The sequence below is a fragment of the Sander lucioperca genome, chromosome 11, assembly GCF_008315115.2.
Source record: "Sander lucioperca isolate FBNREF2018 chromosome 11, SLUC_FBN_1.2, whole genome shotgun sequence".
Lineage (NCBI taxonomy): Eukaryota > Metazoa > Chordata > Actinopteri > Perciformes > Percidae > Sander > Sander lucioperca.
The window spans coordinates 36,109,150-36,131,982 of record NC_050183.1 but is presented as its reverse complement, the minus strand read 5'-3'; the positions used below and the strand labels follow the sequence as shown (position 1 = coordinate 36,131,982).

Below are 22,833 nucleotides of genomic sequence, written 5' to 3'. Positions count from 1 at the left end.
GATGTAAAAAAAAAGTGATACTATGATCTCATTTTCCGACATACTGACTTTTTCCACATACTATACAATGACTATTTTTGACATACTATCACTTTTTTATCGACATGCGTTACGCTGACTTTTTTCAACATTCAATACTATGACTTTTCTCGACATACTATACTATGAAGTTTTTGTGGCTCAGTGGTTAGCACCACTCCAGCTAGCACCAACAAGCAGGTACTTCAGACTCTGACCCAGGTTCCAACATGGCATCATGACTGCGGGTTCAATTCCCAGTCTGGGCTGGCCCTTCTTTTGTTTGCATGTTCTTCCAGACTTTCTTATTATGACTTTTTATTATACATGACTTACACAAATAAAACCACATCTATTCTTCACAAACCACTCCTGTGCGTCACACCTGAGGCGGGGTTTGAACCCACGTCTCCTGGTCATCGTGCGGTGTCCTTCCCCATTGGACCATCCGAGGGTGATTAACACAAAGAGAAAGAAGAAACTTCACCTTCATCAACCTTGTCTTTTCCTTTTGTTGCCCCTTAAAAAACTCTTAAACGTGCCGATAATCCTTGAAAACCCCTTAACACTTTCAAAGACGTAAGTGATAACCTATCAAACCCTTTAATATAGTATAATGCATTTATCTAGCCATGAAATAACCTAAAACCTGCTTCACAGAAGTGAAGCGACTGTGAAGTTCAATCTTAGTTGAAATATTGAGATAACTTTTACTGGAAAAGACACTGCTCCACCGTTGAAAAACACTTACAGAAATGAAACTACTTCCATTCTTAACAAACACTCCTGTGTGGCATACCTGAGGTGGAGTTTGAACGTGCATCTCCTGGTTGTCGGTTGGCGTTCTTCCCAACTGGACCATCGCCGGGGGTAAAGATCCAATCAGAAAGAAGAATCTTCATCTTCGTCAACCTTGTCTTTTCCTTTTGTTGCCCCTTAAAATCTCTTAAACATGCCGATAATCCATTAAAACATCTTAAATGTGCAGATAATCCTTGAAAAAACCCTTTACACTTTCCAACACTTAAGTGATAACCTATCAAACCCTTTAATATAGTGTAATGCATTTATCTATCCATGAAATAACCTAAACCCTGCTTCACATAGCGACTCTGTAAAGTTGAACCTTAGTTGAAATATTGACATGCCTTTTCAGAGTTCTAAGAGCTCAACTGGAAAAGAAACTGCTCCACAGTCTGAAGGTTGTGATTCAAGTCCCACCTTTGCCATTTGTGTTTTTCTGTCTCATAAAGGAGTCTCTTATGGATAAAATCCTGTGCCTGAACTCATTAAAACGCCTCAGAGGAAGAAATCAGTCCCAACATGTTTCGGTGTTCTTTTAGGACGAAGAGTAAAAACATTTGATCAACTTTCCAAACAGGAAGTGACTCATAACTGAGCTGAAATGTCTCAGAGGAGTTTGAACTTGCTAATGGAGCCCACGCTGTTTTTAGTCTCAAGGGATATACGTACCTCTGGCCACTTTTTTGCATGCTATACTATGACTGTTTTCAACATATTTTATTTGGTGGCTCGGTGGTTTGCAATGCAACAACTTGCACCAACAAGTAGGCACAGCAGACTCTCACCCTTTCAACAGTTCAATCTCCAGTCTGGGCTTGTCCTTTTTTTGTGGAGTTTGCATGTTCTTCCAGACTTTCTCTGGCATACTATACTTAGACTTTTTTTTAATCACTTTTGGTTGACATACTATATATACCATGACTGTTTTTAAGATACTCTATTTGGTGGCACAGTGGTTCAGTGGTTAGCACCATTCCAACCAGCATGTAGGCACTGTTGACTCTGACCTAGGTTTGATTCCCAGTCTGGTCTGGCCCCTTTTTTTTATGTTCTTCCAGACCTTCTTTGACATACTATACTAAGACTTTATTTGACATTCTATGCCATGACTTTTTTTTTAATTACTTTTTTTTTCGACATATGCTATGACTGTGGCTCATGTTAGGTTAGTTTTGTTGCAACTATGTTGTGGTTTATGTTATGAATTGCACATTTGTTTGTTAACACACAATATAAACAGTAATGTAAGGTGACTTCTACATTTTTACCTGATCTTGTACAGGAGCACTTTGTCAAAAACTAGTTTTTAAACATTTAATTGATTATCAGTTGATGTTATGCTCACATGGGGAATAATATTCTCAAGTACATTTGCATGTAATCAAAAGGGAGATTGTGGAAAGGGGCCCACAACACATTATTGCCCTGGCCTGAGGCCCCCCTCCGATTCACAATTTACTGTCACAGTTAAACATTTACCATGCAAAAAGGAGATAAATGCATAAACACCAGTTTAATGTGTCACTCAACATTTTAAAGCCAGCACTTCATATAAAATTTTAATTTTATTTTGCAGTTTTTTGTCAGTCCACTCAATAGATGACAAGACCAAAACGTAGCCACTACTAATACTTACTGTTGCACTTTAAATACCACTGAATTTAATGTTTTTTCTACATCTTTATAAAATTAAGTGGTTTGAATGCCCCTCTTTGACATTTCCAGAAGCTATCGTTGAGTGTCACTTATCTAAGGTTGAAGTTTTGGTTTCTGAATTTAACAAGTTTAATAATTTTCGTTTTTTACTCGACAGTTTGTTTTACATTGTACACATTTATTGATCATTATTTACTAATGTCATGAAGGGGAATTCAAATCCCGTAAATTAGGCAGCGATTTTATTTCGCTTCTATAAAAGGCATATAAAAACATACATCAGGGGTTTCTCATGTTTCTTCGGGTCACATGTTGAAAACACACGTGTGTCAGGATGAGCTGATTGCTGTGAATTTGAACAAAGCAACAGTTGTTTGTTTCTGTTTAGTTTGCGTCAGGACGTAGTTAATTCTCCTTTCAAATTAGTTTAAATTAATGAGAAAGTTTACGTTCTGGGATACAGTGTTTTGAGTGTAATTTAAAAGCAATTAATCTTCCCAAAACCGAGTGAGAAGTCTTATTTCACCCCCTCCTCCTCCTCCTCCTCCTCCTCCTCTTGAGGAAACTGAACGCACGCGCGCAGAGCGGATGCCGGGAGCGAACAGACAGTTTGCGGTGAGCTGTATGTCTCTCTGTCAGTGAGCCTGCGCGGCTCGATGTGCGACAGCGACAGGAGGAAGACAGACAGACAGTTATCGTGGCTCAAGGTCGGCCTTGATGGTACAGAGCACCCGCTGAGCGCGAGCGGCAGAACAGCCAAGTGGCGACTCGGGGGGTGGGTGGGGGGGCTGTACGTGAAACTCAAAGAAGTCAGCATGGACGGCAAAGGTACGCTGAAGATGTTCAGGAAGAAACGGGAACTGATCAAGACGCCATCCATCTCGAAGAAGAGCCGAGCAGGAAGCCCCGGGCCGCAGAGCAGCGCCCAGTCTGTGAGTAGCGCATCACTTCTGGTTTGTGCCTGGCACTGCTGCTCAGTGTGCTGGTGTGTGTGGTGTGAGATAAACTTCAGCTGGAGGGGACTGGCTGCAGAGAGGGCTCCGGACAAGGCGTGATAGAAAGTGTGTGTGATAAAAGTTTTGTTAAGGCAAGTTGTTTGTGCGCATTGTGACTAGTGTGATAACTGTAGTCTGACGGTGTGAAACTACTCAAACATTCATTATGATGCAGATGTGTGGTTGACTCATCTGGCTCATAGGAAGTATATCTTGTGTGTGTGTGTGTGGGGGGGGGGTTACCACTAAAGCAGTGTCAGGCTGCAGTGTGTGAATGCTCTTGTGAGATCAGTTCCAAAAGTTAACTTGTGCGTAGTTAGAATGGGGACAGAGCTGTAGGGGGGAGAAGGAGCATGCTGAAACGTGGTGGCAAAAACAGCTACAACCCCTACTCTACCAGTCAGAGAGTTAGGAAAGCTGAGACTACAGGCAAGGACAAACTGGACATACTGCCCAACAAGCACAACATATGGCTTAAGCAGGTACGTTTGGGTATATGCATGGCATCTTATGTGTGCAACACATACGACAAATGTATAGGAATGCTTTTTTGTTTCTTGTCAAATGTTGGCACTATTTGTAGCAGTGAGCAGTGCTCCTTGGCTGTGCCGGAGATGCACTTGTCAGGCCCCAAACTGTGATGATTCAAGTCTACCAAAAGTTGGAGACGAGATGTACTAATAGGGAACTGTAGGCACTATATTGTAGGCAGATGAGAAGGTAATTTCTCTGAAAAATATCACTGTTCTTATTCCAAACAGTACATTTCTACACCCAGCTCTGTTTGCCACACCCGACAACAGCTTGGAGTCAGGAAGTGTTTCACAACGCAACACAGGATCTTGTGAAAGTCTTCACATGTGTGTTTACCAACAACAGTGCTGCTGTGTTTAAGGCCACAAGAATGAAGACAAGCCACTTTGTTGCCCTCATGCCGTTCAGGTTGAGCTGAAAATCATGTGATTGTCCTGACCTTTTCTCTCTTCCTGTCCCCCTCTCAGCTGTCCATCCTTCAGGAGCAGCCTCGGAAAGATGCAGGCGACATCAACCTCTCTTCTTCACCTTCATCCTATTCCACCTCATCAACTCTCACCCCGACATCTGCCGGGTTCCAGGACCTCTCCCTGTCCTGCCCGAGCACCCCCAGCATCCAGCACGGCAAACTGGCGGCGATGCAAGGGGTGGGCTGCCCGTCCCCTGTGGCCACCCTGAAGAGACCGACTGCGCTGAGCAGACATGCCAGCGCTGCAGGTCTGGTTCAAAACATCCGTAATTATTCATCACCTTGTTGAGTTCATGAAATGTTCCCAAATACAGTTCCTGTCAGCCTTGCAACTCATCCTCACCTGAGCTGAAACAGAAAGCAAAATCTTGAGAAAGACCGCACACATACAGTACAGTGCACAAAATACACCTTCTACCTACCTGAAATTTAACAAGCAAATGAATCCAGAACAAATGTTTTATTATTGAATTATTTGATCAGACTCTAATGAGAAGTGTGAGAGTGTGAAGGTGGATTTTGAAGCCTCAAGGTATGGAAAGGTGGCAGTCCCTGCATCCCAGTTTTAATTACTGATTGATTTATTGATTATTTTTTTCAATATCTAGTATAGTCTCCAAAATGTAAAAAGAATATCCATCACAATGTCTCAGAGACAAAAGGTGACATTCTCAAATAGTTTGATTTGAGATATTCAATTCACAATGATGTTAAACAGAGAACAGCAGCAAAGCCTCACATTTGAAGGAATAGTTTGACAATTTGGGAACTACGCTCGTTCATGTTTTGGCAGAGTTGTATGAGAAGATCGATCCCCCTCTCATGTCTGTCAGTTACTTTTGAAGCCTTAGCCAGCAGCCGCTTATCTTTCTATAGCTAACAGGGAAACCACTAGCCTGGCTCTGTCCAAAGGTAACAGCATCCGCCAGTCAGCACCTTGTTAAATCTCACTAACTAACATGCTATACGGTTTGTTTATCTTAACAACTTTTTAAAAAAAACAAGTGTAAAATGCAATTAGCAGTTTTACAGGCAGTGATGTGCCGGACTATTTTTTGGCAGGCAGCAGCGCAGATTCCTGGAAGTTACTGCTCCTGACCAAGAAACAGACAAAATTTCAACTAATCGCTTTAGTTTAGTTTTTATAAGTTAAACCAACAAGATATAAAATGTTAATTAGTGAGATTTGAAGGGTTCTGGTAGGTGGATTGTGTTACCTCCTGTAAGGCTAAGCTAAGGATGTAACCCTATACAGGACAGATATGAGAGTGGTATTGATCGTCTTATCTAACTCCGCCAAAAAGTTAAGCTAATAAGCATATTTCCCAAAAGGGAACTAAAAGGTGTTTGCTTGATAAATGACTTAATGCATTTGTTCTGTCTCCCCTCAGGTTTCCCGCTCCAGTCGTGGGTGTTCACTAAAGGCCAGGGGAAAGGGGCCTTGACCCCCACTGCTCCGTCTGAGGGTTCAGAGAGCACAGCCATTGAGGTTGAGGACATCCCGGCACTGCTGAGGGACGTGGCGCGCTTCGCAGAGGCTGTGGAGAAACTGAAGGACGTCGTGCTGGCGGAAGGTGAGCGCATTAATATATATAGAGATAGATAGATAGATAGATAGATAGATAGATAGATAGATAGATAGATGGCATATATAATTTAGAAGGTCCCAAATATTTACCGTCAAAATGAGTTGGGCTCCTGTCTGTCTTGTCAGCTGATTCAGAAAAGGGTTTTTAGGGTGTGTTATGGGTTGATTTGATTTGAACTAAGGGCTCTCTGTGCTGCGATCACAGAACTAAAGACATGAGTAATGCTTGTTTTCATCACTGTGGAGCCAAAACAGAGTTGCTTTTGCGTGTGTAGCTAGTTATGATTTTTCATCTTCTGGCTAGTACGACAGTAGGTCATTGTTTCTTTTTGCGTTGTATACATGTGTATAATAAGTTTGCAGACGGAACAATAGTGTTTGGCCTGTCCTCTTCCCCTTTGAGTTGCACGATCCAGTTAGTTTTGACAAGGGACTCGCACAACAAGGACTTGAGGTATCCACAAAAGGTTTTTGCTAAACTTACATCAGTCCTCTTCATCGACACGTGTGCGTATCTCCAAGTGAAGGGCTGCGTTTCCGCTGCGCCCGCAGAGTCGCCCGCACTCTTGTCTCCAGCAGGAAGCCAGCTTCTTGTTTACTTGCAGCCTCATTCACACACTCACCCTCTCCTGTGCGATGCAGCGCAGCTTAAAATGGCAAACACCGCTACCTTTCCTCATTGAGTAAAATACCACCACTTCTGCTAAACAAGTGTTTGATCTGAGAACAGGTGTTTTTTACGCTGAGGTTTCACCAGTTGGAAAAGGCTTTTTCAGAGCAGAGTTTTGTGGTTCAGACGAAACGGAAAGACATTTTGTTTGTGTGTCTTTCTGTCTGCCGTTATCTGGCTCTGTTCTGTCTTGTTCTCCACCCAGTGTGCTTTCTAAACAGGAAGCCATGATGGATAGCCTCTGACAGAAGGGCCTCGTCCACACTTCCTCCTCCGATAGGCTGGCTGCATTGCTGCGACGCCTCCTCCTTAATCAGCAGCGCAATCAGAGTTTTAGCCTCGCCCCGCTGCAATCCAGTGTACCACTTACTCTGGAACCTTGTGGCTGCTATAGGTCCCACTTTATTCCATTAACATCAGAGCAACCAAGTGGAGAGTAAGGTGATTTGTTTTCATGAGCTGCAGAAAGCAGATGTAGCGCAGCACCAGAGTTAGTTTCTAATCTTGCAAAACAATAGAGATGACCACATCCTCTCTGGCACAATGTTCAGGTCACTCCGTTCGCTGCTGCTCAGACACCCTTGACACACATTTTAAGACAGACTGTGGGAGGATCGGCTGCCCTCTGGCCTTCTCCCTAGGCGAGCTGTCTCGATTTAGAAAAAGGGTTTACAGAGGGGAATGAGGTGGCAACATTAAACAGAAAAAAGTTAACGAAACCAGTCTGTGTGTTTGTGCAAGGAAGAAATGAGGATGCAGGCTGCAAATGTCTCACCAGTGACATCAAAGCAGAGGAGCTGACACTGTGTAGGTTGACTCGACCTGTCTGACACTTTGGACTTGTTTGCCCATTATCACTGACCTAACCGTTTGTGCTCAGACTGGCCGTCTCTATCCGCTATACAGAAACAGTTGAAACGCTGACTTGCACAGAGTTAAAGGAATAGTTTGACATTTTGAGAACTAGGCATGATTGCTTTCTTTCAGAGAGTTGGATGAGAAGATCTATCACTCTCATATCTGTACGGTTAATATGAAGCTAGAGCCAGGAGCCTCTTAACTTAGCTTAGCATAAAGACTGGAAAGATGGGGAAACGGCTAGCCTGGCTTACGGTCTTAAGGTAACAAAATCTGCCACCTCTTAATTATATTATGTTTGTTTAATCTGCACAAAAACGTAACTTGTCTCTACTAGAAAAAAACCGTTTCCTTTTAAAATGGATGGAAAAAAAACTTATTTTTGGTCCAATATTACCAAGGGGGTAAGCGTCTCCTCACAACCCGAACCTCCTATGGCGCCATTTTGATGCTAATAAACACTCACCCCCCCGTTAGCATTCCATTGACTGCCATTCATTTTGACGTCACTTTGAAAGCGAATAATTTTACATCTAAAGCGTTTAAAGACTTTATTTGTCCATTGTTTATTTCTAAAGAAACATGACAATGTATAAAAGGCTCCATTACCTTGTACCTCACGTTATGGCTCCGTAGCAGACGTTTTTGTAAAAATAGGCTAACGATTGTGTCATAACCACAGGACTTACTGTCGCATAGTAGAGGATTAGTATCGTAGTATAGTACAGGAGAAGCACGCAGACAGTTTGGACTTACATGAGCTGTTTAATTATTAATGTTAATTAGCATTTTAGTTAGCAATAATTAGCCTGTGTCCATGTTATCGCCTTACATATACCTACGCTCTCCGTCTCTGCAATATTGGGAATGATTGAGATTTCTCTTGGCACAGCTACCAGAAGACTTACAACTTTCAGACATTATTTTTAATAAAGCAATATATTTTTATATACACAATATGTTACATTCAGATTTAGATTTACATTCAGTGCATTTACTGTTGTCCTACCGTAACCATTCACCCTGTTTTAGTGAGACCCTGGATCCATATAAGGGCAGGGGGGATTAAAGCACCACGTACGGAGTGTAACACATAAAACGCGACAAGGTGACAGACAACAGAGGGAAGTGAGACAGGACGATATCAGAACTGACAAGACGGGACAGGACAGTTGACAAACGGGGACGTATTATTAGTGATTGGGTAGAATGATCTGTGATTCACATTGGGTGGTCACAGTTAGGGTGTTGAAATGAGTTGGCAAACATGTTATGCATGAGTGTGGATAGTGTGTGCCTATGTGTATGAGTAAAGTGGTAGCTGCAGGGGCAAAAAAAAGGGAAAATTAAATAATATAATGTAAAAGAAAAAGGGAGGGTGGGGTATATGTCTGGTAATGTACATGGCTTGTAGTTAATGTTTTTGTTGAATTTTACAATTTAACTTTGATGTGATGGGTTTCCTGTCTGTCTGAAACAAGCTACAAGTTTCTGCAGTTCAATTTTCATATTGTGTTGATATAAAAATAAATGGCTTCTAGGAAGAAAGTATCCGCTAGAAAATAGTTGGCAAATGCCTTGTAGTTTATGGAATAAAACCGGGATGTGGTCTTTTATAGCCTGTGCAGCTATAACTGCACTACAGTCTCCCCATTTCCTCGTCCAACCATACTTTCCTCCTTCCTCCCTCTCGTCCAGGTAAGAAGGAGAGTCAGCGGCCCGTGGCTCACGAGTGTTTGGGGGAGGTCCTACGGGTGCTGCGTCAGGTCATCAACACCTACCCGCTGCTCAACACCGTGGAGATCCTCACTGCTGCTGGCAAGCTCATATCGAAAGTCAAAGGTGAGTCCGTTGTGCGGAGAATCCTTCAGCCATGAATTGAAAAGTAGTGAAAACAAATGAAGTACGTGGGCAATGAATACATGTTTTCTCATTTTTTACACCAATTTGCTAGAAATGACTTCCACAGTTCCACAGCCTTTGGTAATGCTGTACATGTAGTTTGATGTAACTGGTGTGCAAATGTGACAGTTAATGTGGTCAGCAGTGCATTTTAAACCACAACTGAAACCTGAACATGGTTGTGATTTTTCAGGTTTCCACTATGAGGCTTGTAACGAGGCTGATAAAAAGGACTTTGAGAAGGCAATTGAAACCATTGCAGTTGCTTTTAGCAGCAAGTGAGTATCTGATACGTCTTCACAATATGTCTGATTATGAAAATTGCAACCTTTTCATCCTAAAGTATCTAGATGGTGATCACTACTTGTATGATAAAGTATTGTTCTTGCTACAATGACTGAGTGATTTGTCACCAGTGTATCTGACCCGGTATTACCTCTTTTACAGACAGTAAGCAAGTGTCAGGTAGTGTGTATGTGTGTGTCAATGCGTACAAAGTAGTCTGTTGTTGGGAATTGGAGAGAGAAGTGCAGCGATGGTGACACATTTGCATGAGGCAGAGCCGAAAACAGGAAGTGGTTCTTTTCTTCTACCGTATGACACACAAGTTGAAATTGCTGTTGACTACCTGGCTGCTATAAGTGAACAGATTGCTACAGACTGAGGACATAATAAATCACTAGAATGATTGGACATACAGTACTTGAGAGAATTTGAGACCAAACACATACTAAACGTGAAAACTATGAAATCATCAAATCTATTTTTCCAAGTTTTTTTTTTTTTTTTTTTTTAAGCTTTAAAAATATGATACATTCAAAATAAACCCAGAGTAGAGGAATGTGTAATTTGGAGTAGAGTGCACCAACAATGTATGTGATACAGTGTATCACATGCTAGTCTGTGCCATTTCAGGGTTTAGACATCTGTCACAGAGCTTTAGGAGGAAGTGAGCTGGCAGAGCCGTTGAAATCTGCCTGACGTCTGTTTCCTCATTCTCTCCTCCTCTCTTTGACATTTTTTTTCTGTTATGAACAGAAAAACACCAAGATGGAGATGCAGCTTTTTTGTTTAGTCTGTATTTCAGCAAGCGAGTTAACGAAATTTCTTTTTAAAACAAAGTTGTTGTGTTTTTTCACACCGATGATTATTACTGCCTCCTTTCTACTCACCGTGACGTCTCACCACATCAATATATTTACTTGTGTCATATTCGCCAGTGTAAAGGTGTCTTTGTTGTGTTTCTCCTCAGTGTATCTGAACTGCTGATGGGAGAGGTGGACAGCAGCACGTTGCTCTCCCTGCTGCCCACTGAGAAGAGCAGGGTGAGTTTATCACCAGTTTTTTTTTTTTTTTTACGTAAAAGTGATATCAAACAGGGTCAGAAACAATGTAAAATTGTGCACCAGTTTTGTACACCTCGATCAACTATCACTTAGCCTAGGGTGATTTCCACTCCCAACTTTCCACTGGATGAAGAGAAAAAAAAATCCCTTAGTTGATGACGAGTGTTGACGTGTGTTGTCAGTAATGAATCATCTTTGTGCTGTGTAGTCGATGGAGAACTTGTACGCTGCGACAGGCCATGGAGCAGACGGGGGACAGTTCAGGAGCGACCTGCAGGACATTGGTAAGGCGATCAGCTGCTCCCCCACTCCCACTTGGCTTTCGCTGACTTCTTTCAGTCCCTCACGGATATGTGACCTTTGTCCTTCCATTCACTCATTTGTGAAAATGCTCCTTTTTCATGATCTTTCCATGTTTGTATACTCTGTCTTCCATTTACATTAGAAAGTAGCAGTCCAACATTTATTCAGATCATGGAAGCTTTGACATGATGTTCCACACGCTGAATGTTGGGTAGGTCTCCCCCTGCTGACGTAAATACCAGGCGCGCGGGAACCTATTTTTGACCAGGGGTGCTGAATAACAAAATAATGATGTCTGACGATTTCTCCCCCCAGGAAATGTTTCGGATTTTGACAGCTAAATATGTCATTTTAGCGTATGGGTAAGAAGTTTTAGGAAAGTTTACGTCATTAGCCTGTTTCAGTATATAGCTAAGGTAAATTACTTTTCTGATCGTCAAAACCACACCAGAGATGTTTGTCTTGAAAATGTATGCTAATAATCAGGCTGCAATGACCTCGCCAACAATTTCTGAATAGCCTAACTTGTGCCTTCTCCACAGCAAATGTGATCCTAATCACGTCACAGCGGTTTCTGTTACACAAAACATATGCAATGAAAACAATCATACTTACAGGCATTGCCCTCACAGGGAACAGAATTATCTTTAAAGCAACTTATTCTTTTTGCAGAATAACCAAAGTTTCAGGAGACACTGAACCAGCGTGTAAAACGTAGGCTAGTTCTTTTCCACACATGAACAGGAAGTAGGCTGAACATATTCCCGTATTTCAGGATAATTACCAATTGTGCCCAGTAGATGGCACTCTTACCACAACAAATTACACAAGACAAGAAACGGCTTCTCATTCATTCTCATCTCAGCTGAAAAGACCGCTGAAAAGTTTCTGTCCCGAACCTACTTCCAGGATAACTGAAGTTGCTTGGCTGACAGAGCTTTTCGAATCCTTCTGTAAAGTTATCGTTAGCCGAGTTGCTTGCTAACGTTATTTCAGAGTCAGGCTCTTCAGCTGCCCCAACAGAGTTTGCCTCGGCGGTGGACGAGTAAACATCAACTGTAACATCTACAGATGAAATCTTGCTAATTTTAGCTGCATTACTATGCTGGAAAAAAAAATCTTGTATCCTTTTCTGTGACATATTCGTCTCTACAACTAACGTTCCAGTCAACTAGCCTCAGCCTGCTTGCTTCTCAGCGAGTCACGTCACATGACTCATTTTCACTTTGACCTCTATAGCAGCTATATGCCAGCAGGGGGTGCTGCAGCACCCTCAGCACCCCCCTTCCCGCGCCCTTGGTAAATACTGTGATACAGCAACATGTTTTACAGCAACATTGTCAGCTGCAGAAACTCAGCCTTCATCACAGAACATCTGAGAAAAAAGTTCACAAACAGTATTCAAAATTAAGGTATTTAAACACAGCAGCGTCAAACAAATAGCTGTCACCAAAATAAAACACAGGATGTTGTGGATCATCACTCAGAATCTTTACACCTCTTCTGCAAACGTTTTGCCTCCCACAAATCATAATCAGCAAAAACAGTTTGTTGTCAAAGCAACGAACTGTGCTCGTTCCTGTGCAGTGACCTGTGTTTGTGTGTCGATGTGTAGGCAGAGCTGAGGCAGTGGATGTGATCCTCCAAAACAGCGAAGGAGGGGTGGACTCCGCTCTGCTCTATGCCAAAACCATCTCTAAGTACATGAAGGACCTGATGACCTACGTGGAGAAGAGAATCTCACTTGGTGAGTGGGAAATTGCACAAATTGTGATTGGTGTTTGCCATTATTAATATTTAATTATTTTTTTAACGTTTTATAAGCCAAAGCAGTGTTTCTCAAATGGGGGTACTGGTACACCTAGGGGTACTTAGGAGTTATGCAGGGGCTACGTGAGATTTCTTTTTATGCATAATTCTTAAAATAATGATACTATAATAATGAATGAAATTGGCGATGAGTTTTAAACATTTGAAATAGCATTTAAGTGTTTCTCATTTACAGTGGTGCTCATAAGTTTATCTACCCATGCTAAAGTTGACTAAAAAGAGGAATAAAAAAATAATCTTAATAACGTTTTATGCCTTAATTAAAAAGAAATCCAACCTTTAAGGACACCAATTTTCTTTGTGAATGAATAATGTATCGTAAATAAATAAATGTTCTTCCTTAAAATACAGGGGGCATAAGTAAGTACACCCCTATGTTAAATTCCCATAGAGGCAGGCAGATTTTTATTTTGAAAGGCCAGTTATTTCATTGATCCAGGATACTATGCATCCTGATAAAGTTCCCTTGGCCTTTGGAATTAAAATAGCCCCACATCATCACATCCCCTTCACCATACCTAGAGATTGGCATGGTTTTATTTCAGTTAGCCTAATAGCTGGTTTGATTTGCATTGAGATGATTTTATGGAAAGTATCCCATGCCAATCTCTAGGTATGGTGAAGGGTATGTGATGATGTGGGGCTATTTTATTTATTTAGTTCAAGGTTGTTAACAGTAAATCAACACTGATGGGGCAGTGCTGTATTGTACCTCTTTATATAGGCTTTTTTTTCTACCTAAAATGTCTTGCGGGGCGCCTGGGTAGCTAACGTCATTCCCCCTCTCTCTCCCCTTTCAAATCTAAGCTGTTCTGTCAAATAAAGGCCTAAAATGGCACACAAAAAAATAATCTTTAAATGTCTTGCGCTGTTCAGGGGGTACTTGGCTGAATAAATATTTCAAAGGGGGGACATTATTGAAAAATGTTTGAGAACCACTGAGCTATATGATCAGTCGTGAATAGATATAGATTAATCGTTGATTAAGGTAATAGTTGCAGCCCTAGTACATGAACCACTGTAGAAAAATTTGCTAACACATTGTTCTCTTTTCTTCTATTTTACCAGAGACTGAGTTCTCCAAAGGCCTCCAGAGATTGTACCAGTCCTGCAAACACAGCATAACACATGTAAACCTTATTGATTTCACCTCTGAATGTCTCTCACTGGTTATCTATGATATTGAATGTTAAAAACTAGGATAAACTTAAAAGCAATACAGCATTCCGTCCCTGTGTTTGTGTTGGATATCGAACCTTCTCTTCCCGTGTTTGTGTTGACCCCCTTTCAGCCCCAAATGCCCCTCTTCTCCATCTACTCTCTGGCTCTGGAGCAAGACCAGGAGCAGAGTGTGGGGCTGCAGCAGGCCAACACCACCCTGTACAACCAGACCTTCATCCAGGTAAACCTGAAACTCAAACGAAAGTTTGTTGCAACATGAACACTTTTACAACTTCTGTGAGCTGTGGTCATTATTGAATCACCCTGCGATAGTCACTCGCGCTGCTGTTAATAGTGGAGAGTTTTGCCCCTGCGCACATTGTCTTGATCACAGATGTGTTTGTCTGTGCAGCCTCTGATGCAGCGTAAGCAGGATCATGAAAAGAGACGGAAGGAGATCAAGGAACACTGGATTCGAGCTAAGAGAAAACTAGTACGACCTCCTATTTTGTACATATGAGCACGCGTTCGGAATAGACTGTATTCATCTCTAAATAAGATAATAAAGATATTGTAAGGACCAAACATGATTTGTCTTTGTTTAGATGGAGTGCGAAGCGAACCTGCGGAAAGCCAAGCAAGCCTTCATGGTCCGCTGCGAGGAGTACGACAAGGCCAAAACGGCAGCCTGTCGAGCTGAGGAAGAAGGAGGAGGATCTACAGCAAAGTCTGTGGAGAAGAAGAAACGATTAGAGGAAGAGGCTCGCAACAAGGTTCTTATCAATAACTTTATTCTATTGCTCTGTTTCAGAGCTTCATCACTGTGGAATGAAAACTTATTTGCATGTTAAATAATTTAAGAGCAAGACGTTCTTTTTCAGTGATGTGTGATTATGTTGAAATTGAAATGATTATCTTCCTGCCACATCACTGACTCTTCACTGACTTATCTGTGTATAAATCTGACTGATTTAAAACAGAACGCAGGAAGTAAATTGAAAATTCGAAACTTTTGTGTGTGTGTGTGCAGTCAGACGAGGCGGAGGCCACCTACCGGACATGTATAGCGGATGCTACCACTCAGCAGCAGGAGCTGGAGCACACAAAGGTCACAGTGCTGAGACAACTGCAGGACATCATCAAACAGAGCGACCAGACCATCCGCTCGGTCAGAACAAACACACACACAAACCTCACTGTTACAAAATGATATCAACCTTTTCTAAAGATGCCTAAATTGCCCTATATTTTATACTCCAGGTTCTGAGCAACGGTAGACGGGGACAAACAAACTCTTTGCTGATCCTTTTTGTTGTAACTCTTTCCCCCACCAGGCGACCATCTCGTACTACCAGCTCATGCACATGCAGACCGTAGCCTTGCCGGTCCACTACCAGACTCTGTGTGAGAGCAGTAAGCTGTATGACCCAGGTCACCAGTATGCCGCACACGTGCGCGACCTGCAGCTGCCAGAGCAGCCGACCGTTCAATACACATTTGAGAGCTACAGTCCCTTCAGCTCATCATCACAGTAAGAGCTTTAATCAGAGCTACATTTATCCAGGTTTTCAGTTGAAATCTGAAAGAAAAGGTTTTTACACTACAGAAATATTCTCTTCCATGCTGAGAGTTGGATGAGAATATTGATATCACTCATCTGTACAGTAAATACACTGTGCAGAATTATTAGGCAAATGAGTATTTGGACCATATCATAATTTTTATGCATTTTTTCCAACTCCAAGCTATATAAACTTGAATGCTTATTGGATTTAAGCATTTCAGGTGATGTGTGTTTGTGTAATGAGGGAGGGTGTGGCCTAAGGACATCAACACCCTATATCAAGGTGTGCATATTATTAGGCAGCTTCTTCTCCTCAGGCAAAATGGGCAGAAAAAGAGATTTAACAAAAATTGTAAAGTCTTTCAGAGGGATGCAGCACCCTTGAAATTGCTAAGATATTGATCACAAAACTATCAAACGTTTTGTAGCAAATACTCAAGAGTTGCAAGAAACATGTTGAGAAAAAAACCCGCAAATTAACTGCCAAAGATTTTGAGGAGAATCAAACATGAAGCTACCAGGAACCCATTATCCTCCAGTGCTGTCATATTCCAGAACTGCAACCTACCTGGAGTGCCCAGAAGATCAAGGTGTTCAGTGCTCAGAGAAATGGCCAAGGTAAGGAAGGCTGAAATCCGACCACCACTGAACAAGAAACATAAGTTGAAACGTCAAGACTGGGAGAGGAAATATCTGAAGACAGATTTTTCAAAGGTTTTATGGACTGATGAGATGAGAGTGACTCTTGACGGACCAGATGGATGGGCCCGTGGCTGGATCAGTAATGGGCACAGAGCTCCACTGCGACTCAGACAACAGCAAGGTGGAGGTGGAGTGATGGTAAGGGCTGGCATTATTAAAGATGAGCTAGTTGGACCTTTTTGGGTTGAAAATGGAGTCAAAATGAACTCCCAAACCTACTGCCAGTTCTTAGAAGGTACATTCTTCAAGTAGTGGTACAGGAAAAAGTCTGCATCTTTCAAGAAGACCATGATTTTTATGCAGGACAATGCTCCATCACGTGCATCGAAGTACTCCACTGCATAGCTAGCCAGTAAAGGCCTCAAAGATGACAGAATAATGACATGGCCCCCTTCCTCACCTGATCTAAACCCTATTGAGAACTTGTGGGCCCTTCTTAAACGGAAGATTTACGCTGAAGGAAAACAGTACAGCTCTCTGAACAGTGTATGGGAGGCTGTGGTGGCTGCTGCACAAAAAGTTGATCATCAACAGATCAAGAAACTGACAGACTCCATGAATGGAAGGCTTATAACTGTTATTGAAAAGAATGGTGGCTATATTGGTCACTGATTTTTTTATTATTTTTTTTATTTTTATTTTTTTTCCAGAAATGTTTAAATTGAGTTGTTTGTTGATTATTCTCACTTTAACAGATGCAAATAAACAAGTGAGATGGTAACATTTTCATTTTTCATTTAGCTGCATAATAATTCTGCACACATAGATTTTCTCATTAGAAAGCCAAAATCTCACTTTTACTTCCTTAAATATTCAGGATTGAGGTTTATTAACATTTTGGATTGACTGAGCGCTGTAGTTGTTCAATAATAAAATGAATCCTCAAAAATACAACTTGCCTAATAATTCTGTACACAGTGTATGAAGTTACAGTTAAGTTAGCTTAGCACAAAGACTGGAAACAGGAGGAAACAGCTAGCCAAGTTTGGCACAAACCCCAATGTAAAACAACAACCTGTTTTGTTTTTACACTCTGATTTTTGTTCAGATTAAACAAACAAGACATAGGATGCTGATTGTAAGAGCTTGAGATGTGCTGGTAGGCTGATTTTGTTGGCTCTGATCAGAGCAAGGCTAGCGACGCTACTTTTAAATGTGTATTAACCAAAAAGATGAAACAAATTATAAATTGTCTTATAATTCCACATTGTAGCCATGGCCACAGACCAAGGAATGACAGTTTCAACACAGAGCAGACGAGCCACACGGACGGTCCTGCCACCAGTGTGGATACAGCAGCTGGAGACAACCGAGACACAGAGGTTCACCGCAAGAGTAAGTGATGCCTGCTGCTGCCGTAGAAGTTAGTGAGCTGGAGTTTTGTAAAGATGATTATTTTTGAGACATCCAGTCTGTTTTTGCCTGTAGTTCATTTGCTCATTTCATTCCATATTTCAAGAGTAAACAGTTACAAGAGTCAAGTTTAGATGTTTTTTTGAATTAACCAATCTTTTGACGGTTGACAGACTGGCTCGATTTAGCCATGCAATCTCATTATTCTGATAGTGACTATTCAACTATTCTTGTCCCTTGGTTATCCCCAGGACAGGGCCACAAGTCGTGGGGCTCAACAGTGAGCGATGACAGCGTTGGAGGAGAGGGAGCCCTAGAGTCTCCTACTGCCAGCAAAAGTGAGTGAGAACTTAGTTGAAACGGATTCACAGAATATCTCTTTGATAAATAACCACAAGGGAGATTGAATTGTTTTTTCCACTTAAAGGGACACTGTAAGTGTCTTTTTTTTAAATATGTGAACGATCATATTTAAACTGTATATTGGTCCTAGGTGACATCAGTAAAATTGTTCGGACGTCATCCACTGGAACAATGTCGTCCAATGAGGACGTAGACGAGAAAGATGGGAATGTGACCTCATTTGAAGCTCCAAGTAAGATTGTAATCACTATTGATGTGACTATTCAATAACATGGCCAGACGGAGAAGAAAAATCTGCTTAATGTCTCACCTTGTTTTCAAGGGGGTCCCAATATTACTCTTATTATGCTGTGGGTCTTTGTCCTCAGACATGAACGGCATGGATCCTGATGTAGTGGTGTCCACCCGACCTTTCCGTAACATCGGCCTGTCTAAAGCAGCCCAGACCCACCGACTGAGGAAGCTACGGACTCCTTCAAAGTGCCGCGAGTGTGACAGCTACGTTTACTTCCAGGGGGCCGAGTGCGAGGAGGTGAGTCCTGCATCTTGTCTCCTAACAACATCCAACCTGCAGAGAGAGACTCAGGATGCAGATGTGCAGCTCTCGAAGCATCTCACTAAAGATCAGACCAGGTTGATGAGGTTAACATCTCCTCCTCTGTCCTCAGTGTTTCCTGGCGTGTCACAAGCGCTGTCTGGAGACTTTGGCCATCCAATGCGGCCACAAGAAGCTGCAGGGCCGTCTGCAGCTGTTTGGCAGGGACTTCTCTCAGGTAGCCAGCTGCGCCAGTGACGGCATTCCCTTCATCATCACCAAGTGTATCTCCGAGATCGAGAGACGGGCACTGAAGATGAAGGTGAGAAAGTGACTTTCTACCGTTTGTATCGTTAAGTGAGTGCTGGATGTCTGAATATTTGCCACCGAGGTATTTAAACTGTCCGCTTCCTCCTCGCAGGGCATCTACAGGGTGAACGGGGTGAAGACTCGTGTGGAGAAGCTGTGTCAGGCCTTTGAGAATGGCAAGGAGCTGGTGGAGCTGTCCCAGTGCTCACCACATGACATTAGCAACGTCCTCAAGCTTTACCTCAGACAGGTACACATGCAAGCCAGCGCATGCAAGCGTAAAACACAGTGGGCCTCGGGAACCATGGCAACTATCATGGTGGCAGCTAGTAAGCAAATGTACCTGACTGACATAGTTTATCTCCTACTTAGTATAGTAGTATTATAGTACATAGTATAATAAAGCACTGTCAAAAGACCATTGCATTACCATCAATATGTTAACTGGTTTGTCACAGATGTTTTTCTTTCTAATAATAATAATAATAATAATAATAATAATAATAATAATAATAATAGAAATCATCATCATCATCTAGCTATTATACTTTAGTTATTATAAAGTAGTTCATTTATATTATGGACAATTAAAAGAGATTAATACAAAAATACTTAATGGGTCCATCAACAAGTAAAAAAATCAAATTAAATGTGTGGAATTCCTTAAATCCTAAAAAGATGATGTTTTTTTGTTTTTTTTAATCTTGCACTCAAATTTATAACAATATTATCTTTTGGGACTTTGGTTGCTCTTTAATAACCAGATAAACTGTTAGTAAATCGGTTTGATAGCTGAACTCACAAATGTTTGTTTTTAAATAAGTCAAAAAGTGAGATTTGTTTTGTAAAAACGGAAATTTATTTAACTTGAACAAAGCTTCAGTTACAAGCCTCACTAGCAGTTACCTACATAGACCGCTGATATGTTCAATTTATTGGAGTGTTTTTAATAATCTCTCTCTTAATTATCTAGTTAAATTGAATTGCTCAAAATGAAAATTGCTCTGTAGTCATTAGCACGTCTTTCTTGCTACTCCATACTTTTAAAGGTTGTGTTACTTAATTCAGCCCCTCTAACGCTTCTTCCTGCATCCGTCACCCCCAGCTGCCAGAGCCCATCATGCTGTTCCGCCTCTACAACAGTCTGATGGGTTTGGCGAAGGAGAGTCTGCATAGTGAAGCATTCACACCAGAAGGAGAGGAGGCCGAGACGAACAGTACCAACCCAGCAGCGGGCAAGGGTCCGGAGCTGGTGGATCTGGGCCCGGACACCGACCCAGAGGTCCTGGTCCTGGTCAACAAGCTGAAGGAGCTTCTGAAGGAGCTGCCCAAGGCTAACGTCGCTACGCTGCGCTACATCATTCGCCACCTCCGGAGGTCAGTCATTTAAAAAAACTAAAACGGCAGGAAGATGAAAGACCAGGCTCTCTCTGTTTATTCTTGATCCTCCCACCACCTTCCTCCCTCCAGGATCGCAGAACTAGAGGAAGATAACAAGATGAGTCCCAGTAACTTGGGTATTGTGTTTGGTCCCTCCCTGATGCGTCCCCGTCCGACCGGGGCCACGATCTCCCTGTCCTCTCTGGTTGATTACCCCCACCAGGCCCGCATCGTGGAGACCCTCATAGTCTTCTATTCATCCATCTTCCAGTCCAAGACCTCTCAGTCCAGCAAAACCTGTCGCACTGATTCCACCTCCACTCCACAGGTAGGACTCCCTGTTGTGTGTGTGTGTGTTAGTAGTAATAGTAATATTTTGTGATACAAGTAGTAACTGTGGTATATTGGACACTGAGATACACAGCTGAGACTTTTTTGGTGTTGTGGGCCTTATATAAAAATAAATATGAAAATGAAAGGCAATAAATGAACAGGCAACGACTGTGACTACCTGTTTTATGGTCCTGAAGATTTATGACGCCCCAGCCAAATATTTGCATTTCGGCACATCATCGTTGAGTTGAACTGAACTGGTCGCTAGGTGAGGGCACCCTTTGTCACACCAAAAGAGATAGTAGTAACAAAATGTCTTGTGTTTGATTAATTTGCTTCAGAAAATTATTTGGTTTTTTTTTTTTTTTTTTACAGTCTATAGCATGAACAGAACCTGGTTTACCTCTGGCAAGAGGCAAAAAAACAGAAGCGCTACATCAATTTTCTCATCCAGAGTTATGACCTACAGCCATGATTCATTTGAATACAGCTTTTCCCTCCTGATTTGCAAGTTTTGATATGCTGTCTGCAATATATAAAAAAAAACAAAAAAACTTTCACATTGTTTTTTCTTTAACAATCTCTTCATTTCCTCCCCCTCCTGGTTCAGGAAAGTATTGCAGATAACAAGATGGGGAGCTCTGCTGATGGAGAGGAGGATGGAGGCAGTGAGGAGACAAATAAACCAGAATGTGACAAGATGGAGGAGGGATGTGGTAAGATTTTAGAAAGCCTAGGTTGTATAATACTGTTGCAAATGTAAATCAATTAACCTTTTTTAAATTACTGTAAATCAAAAGAAGTTCACACATGTTCTTGCGGGTCCCATTGACTTCATGATATTTAAAAGTAGGCAGACTACACGTTTCCCTTCTAAAAATCTAATTATCGCTAAGGTGTGGCCTTTGTTTAGCATTTTTTCACAGCTGAGCAACCATTGGCCTCTTTATCTCCACAGGAAGTTCTTTTGGGTCGCTGGGGTCTAGTGAGCAGCTCCCAGACTCCGACTCGGAGCTGGACGAGAGTGGTCAGAGGACCACACACTGCCGCAGCCTGGTGAAGCAGGAGAGCGAGGTAAGCATGGATGACGATCAGCTGAGCTACAGGGACAGTCTGGACCTGTCCAGCCAGTCTGCAACCCAAACGGACCCGGAACAAGACGCGGATCAGGACCACGACTTAGCAGAGCCCCCTGCACTGCCAGACAGCGGGCCCCCAGATGACGACACAGGGGCAGAGCAAGACCTGAGCGCCTCTCTGGCCGAGCTCAACGTGAACCAGTCCAACAACAACAATCCATGCTCCCCAAAGTTAAGCTTGTCGGGGCTTCGACTGGCACGTCTGTGTGGAAAGAAGTTACCCCTGACCAGAAACCGGGACAGTGAGCCTGAGTTTGTCTGATATCATTATCAAAGTCGTGTGTGTGTGTGTGTGAGAGTGTGAGAAGTCTATAGTATGAGCTGAGTAACAGGACTATTGATCTTGTTTTATTAATTCAAATCCAGCAAATCCTTCATCTGAGAGTGCTAATGTGTTGTGTACAGCAAGATTTAAGTTTTTAACGTGTAGGTGTTTGCAGTTGTATTGATCTATCCTGGCAGTGAAACCTCTGCATGCTTACTGCTGTTTGATGTGATTTCATCTTGTCATTTCATGAAGTTTTGACTCATATAGTTTGTATTTTAAAGTGTTTTATACATTGCTCTTGCAAGCTTGGGGAAAAGGTGGGCAGCAATAGCCAATTTGCCTTAAAGTGCTGCTGGTTTAATTTCAGCACTAAAATAAAAAAATAAATGTACTCTATAAATGTTGCCTGTATTGCCTTGTTATGGATGTTTGGTCTATTTTAATAAACATTTTATTTTAAAATCTAAGTTTTGTTGATGCTATCTACAACTGTGTTTTGATAGATGTGTATTTTACAGGGCAAAGTAAAGACAAATTAAACCGTTCAGTTAAAGGTGAGCAGGAACAAAATACCCAAATGAGGTAGATAGGTACTACCACTGACATTCTCAGTGGCAAATGTGTTCACTTCCCCAGGTAGGGGGGAGGGCATTAGAGGAACAGTTTTTCAGTGAGTGGTAGATTTTTGCCTGCGCCATACCAGGCACAATAACCGGCCAGTTAAGTCTATGGTGGCTACAACATGGCTTTCAA

At 42.0% G+C, this 22,833-nt stretch overlaps 1 protein-coding gene across 3 annotated transcripts; it reads left to right on the top strand.

The window, feature by feature from the left end:
- Positions 1 to 2,818: 2,818 nt before the first annotated feature.
- Positions 2,819 to 22,543, top strand: arhgap45b (Rho GTPase activating protein 45b). 3 transcript variants are annotated; one of them, XM_036006963.1, is made up of 24 exons: positions 2,819 to 3,410; positions 4,475 to 4,724; positions 5,868 to 6,050; positions 9,291 to 9,434; positions 9,688 to 9,772; positions 10,747 to 10,819; positions 11,049 to 11,124; positions 12,759 to 12,890; positions 14,042 to 14,103; positions 14,265 to 14,375; positions 14,547 to 14,627; positions 14,740 to 14,907; positions 15,165 to 15,302; positions 15,469 to 15,665; positions 17,614 to 17,735; positions 18,005 to 18,091; positions 18,247 to 18,348; positions 18,485 to 18,648; positions 18,785 to 18,973; positions 19,073 to 19,210; positions 20,066 to 20,337; positions 20,431 to 20,668; positions 21,284 to 21,389; positions 21,614 to 22,543. In XM_036006963.1, the coding sequence occupies exons 1-24, from the start codon at positions 3,135 to 3,137 to the stop codon at positions 22,072 to 22,074; spliced, it is 3,855 nt and encodes a 1,284-aa protein (XP_035862856.1). In that variant the 5' UTR covers positions 2,819 to 3,134; the 3' UTR covers positions 22,075 to 22,543. The 3 variants fall into 3 exon arrangements, with proteins under 3 accessions (XP_035862856.1, XP_035862857.1, XP_035862858.1); XM_036006964.1 differs by having other exon boundaries at positions 2,820 to 3,410; positions 21,632 to 22,542; XM_036006965.1 differs by lacking the exon at positions 2,819 to 3,410 and adding an exon at positions 3,489 to 3,955.
- Positions 22,544 to 22,833: the final 290 nt, after the last annotated feature.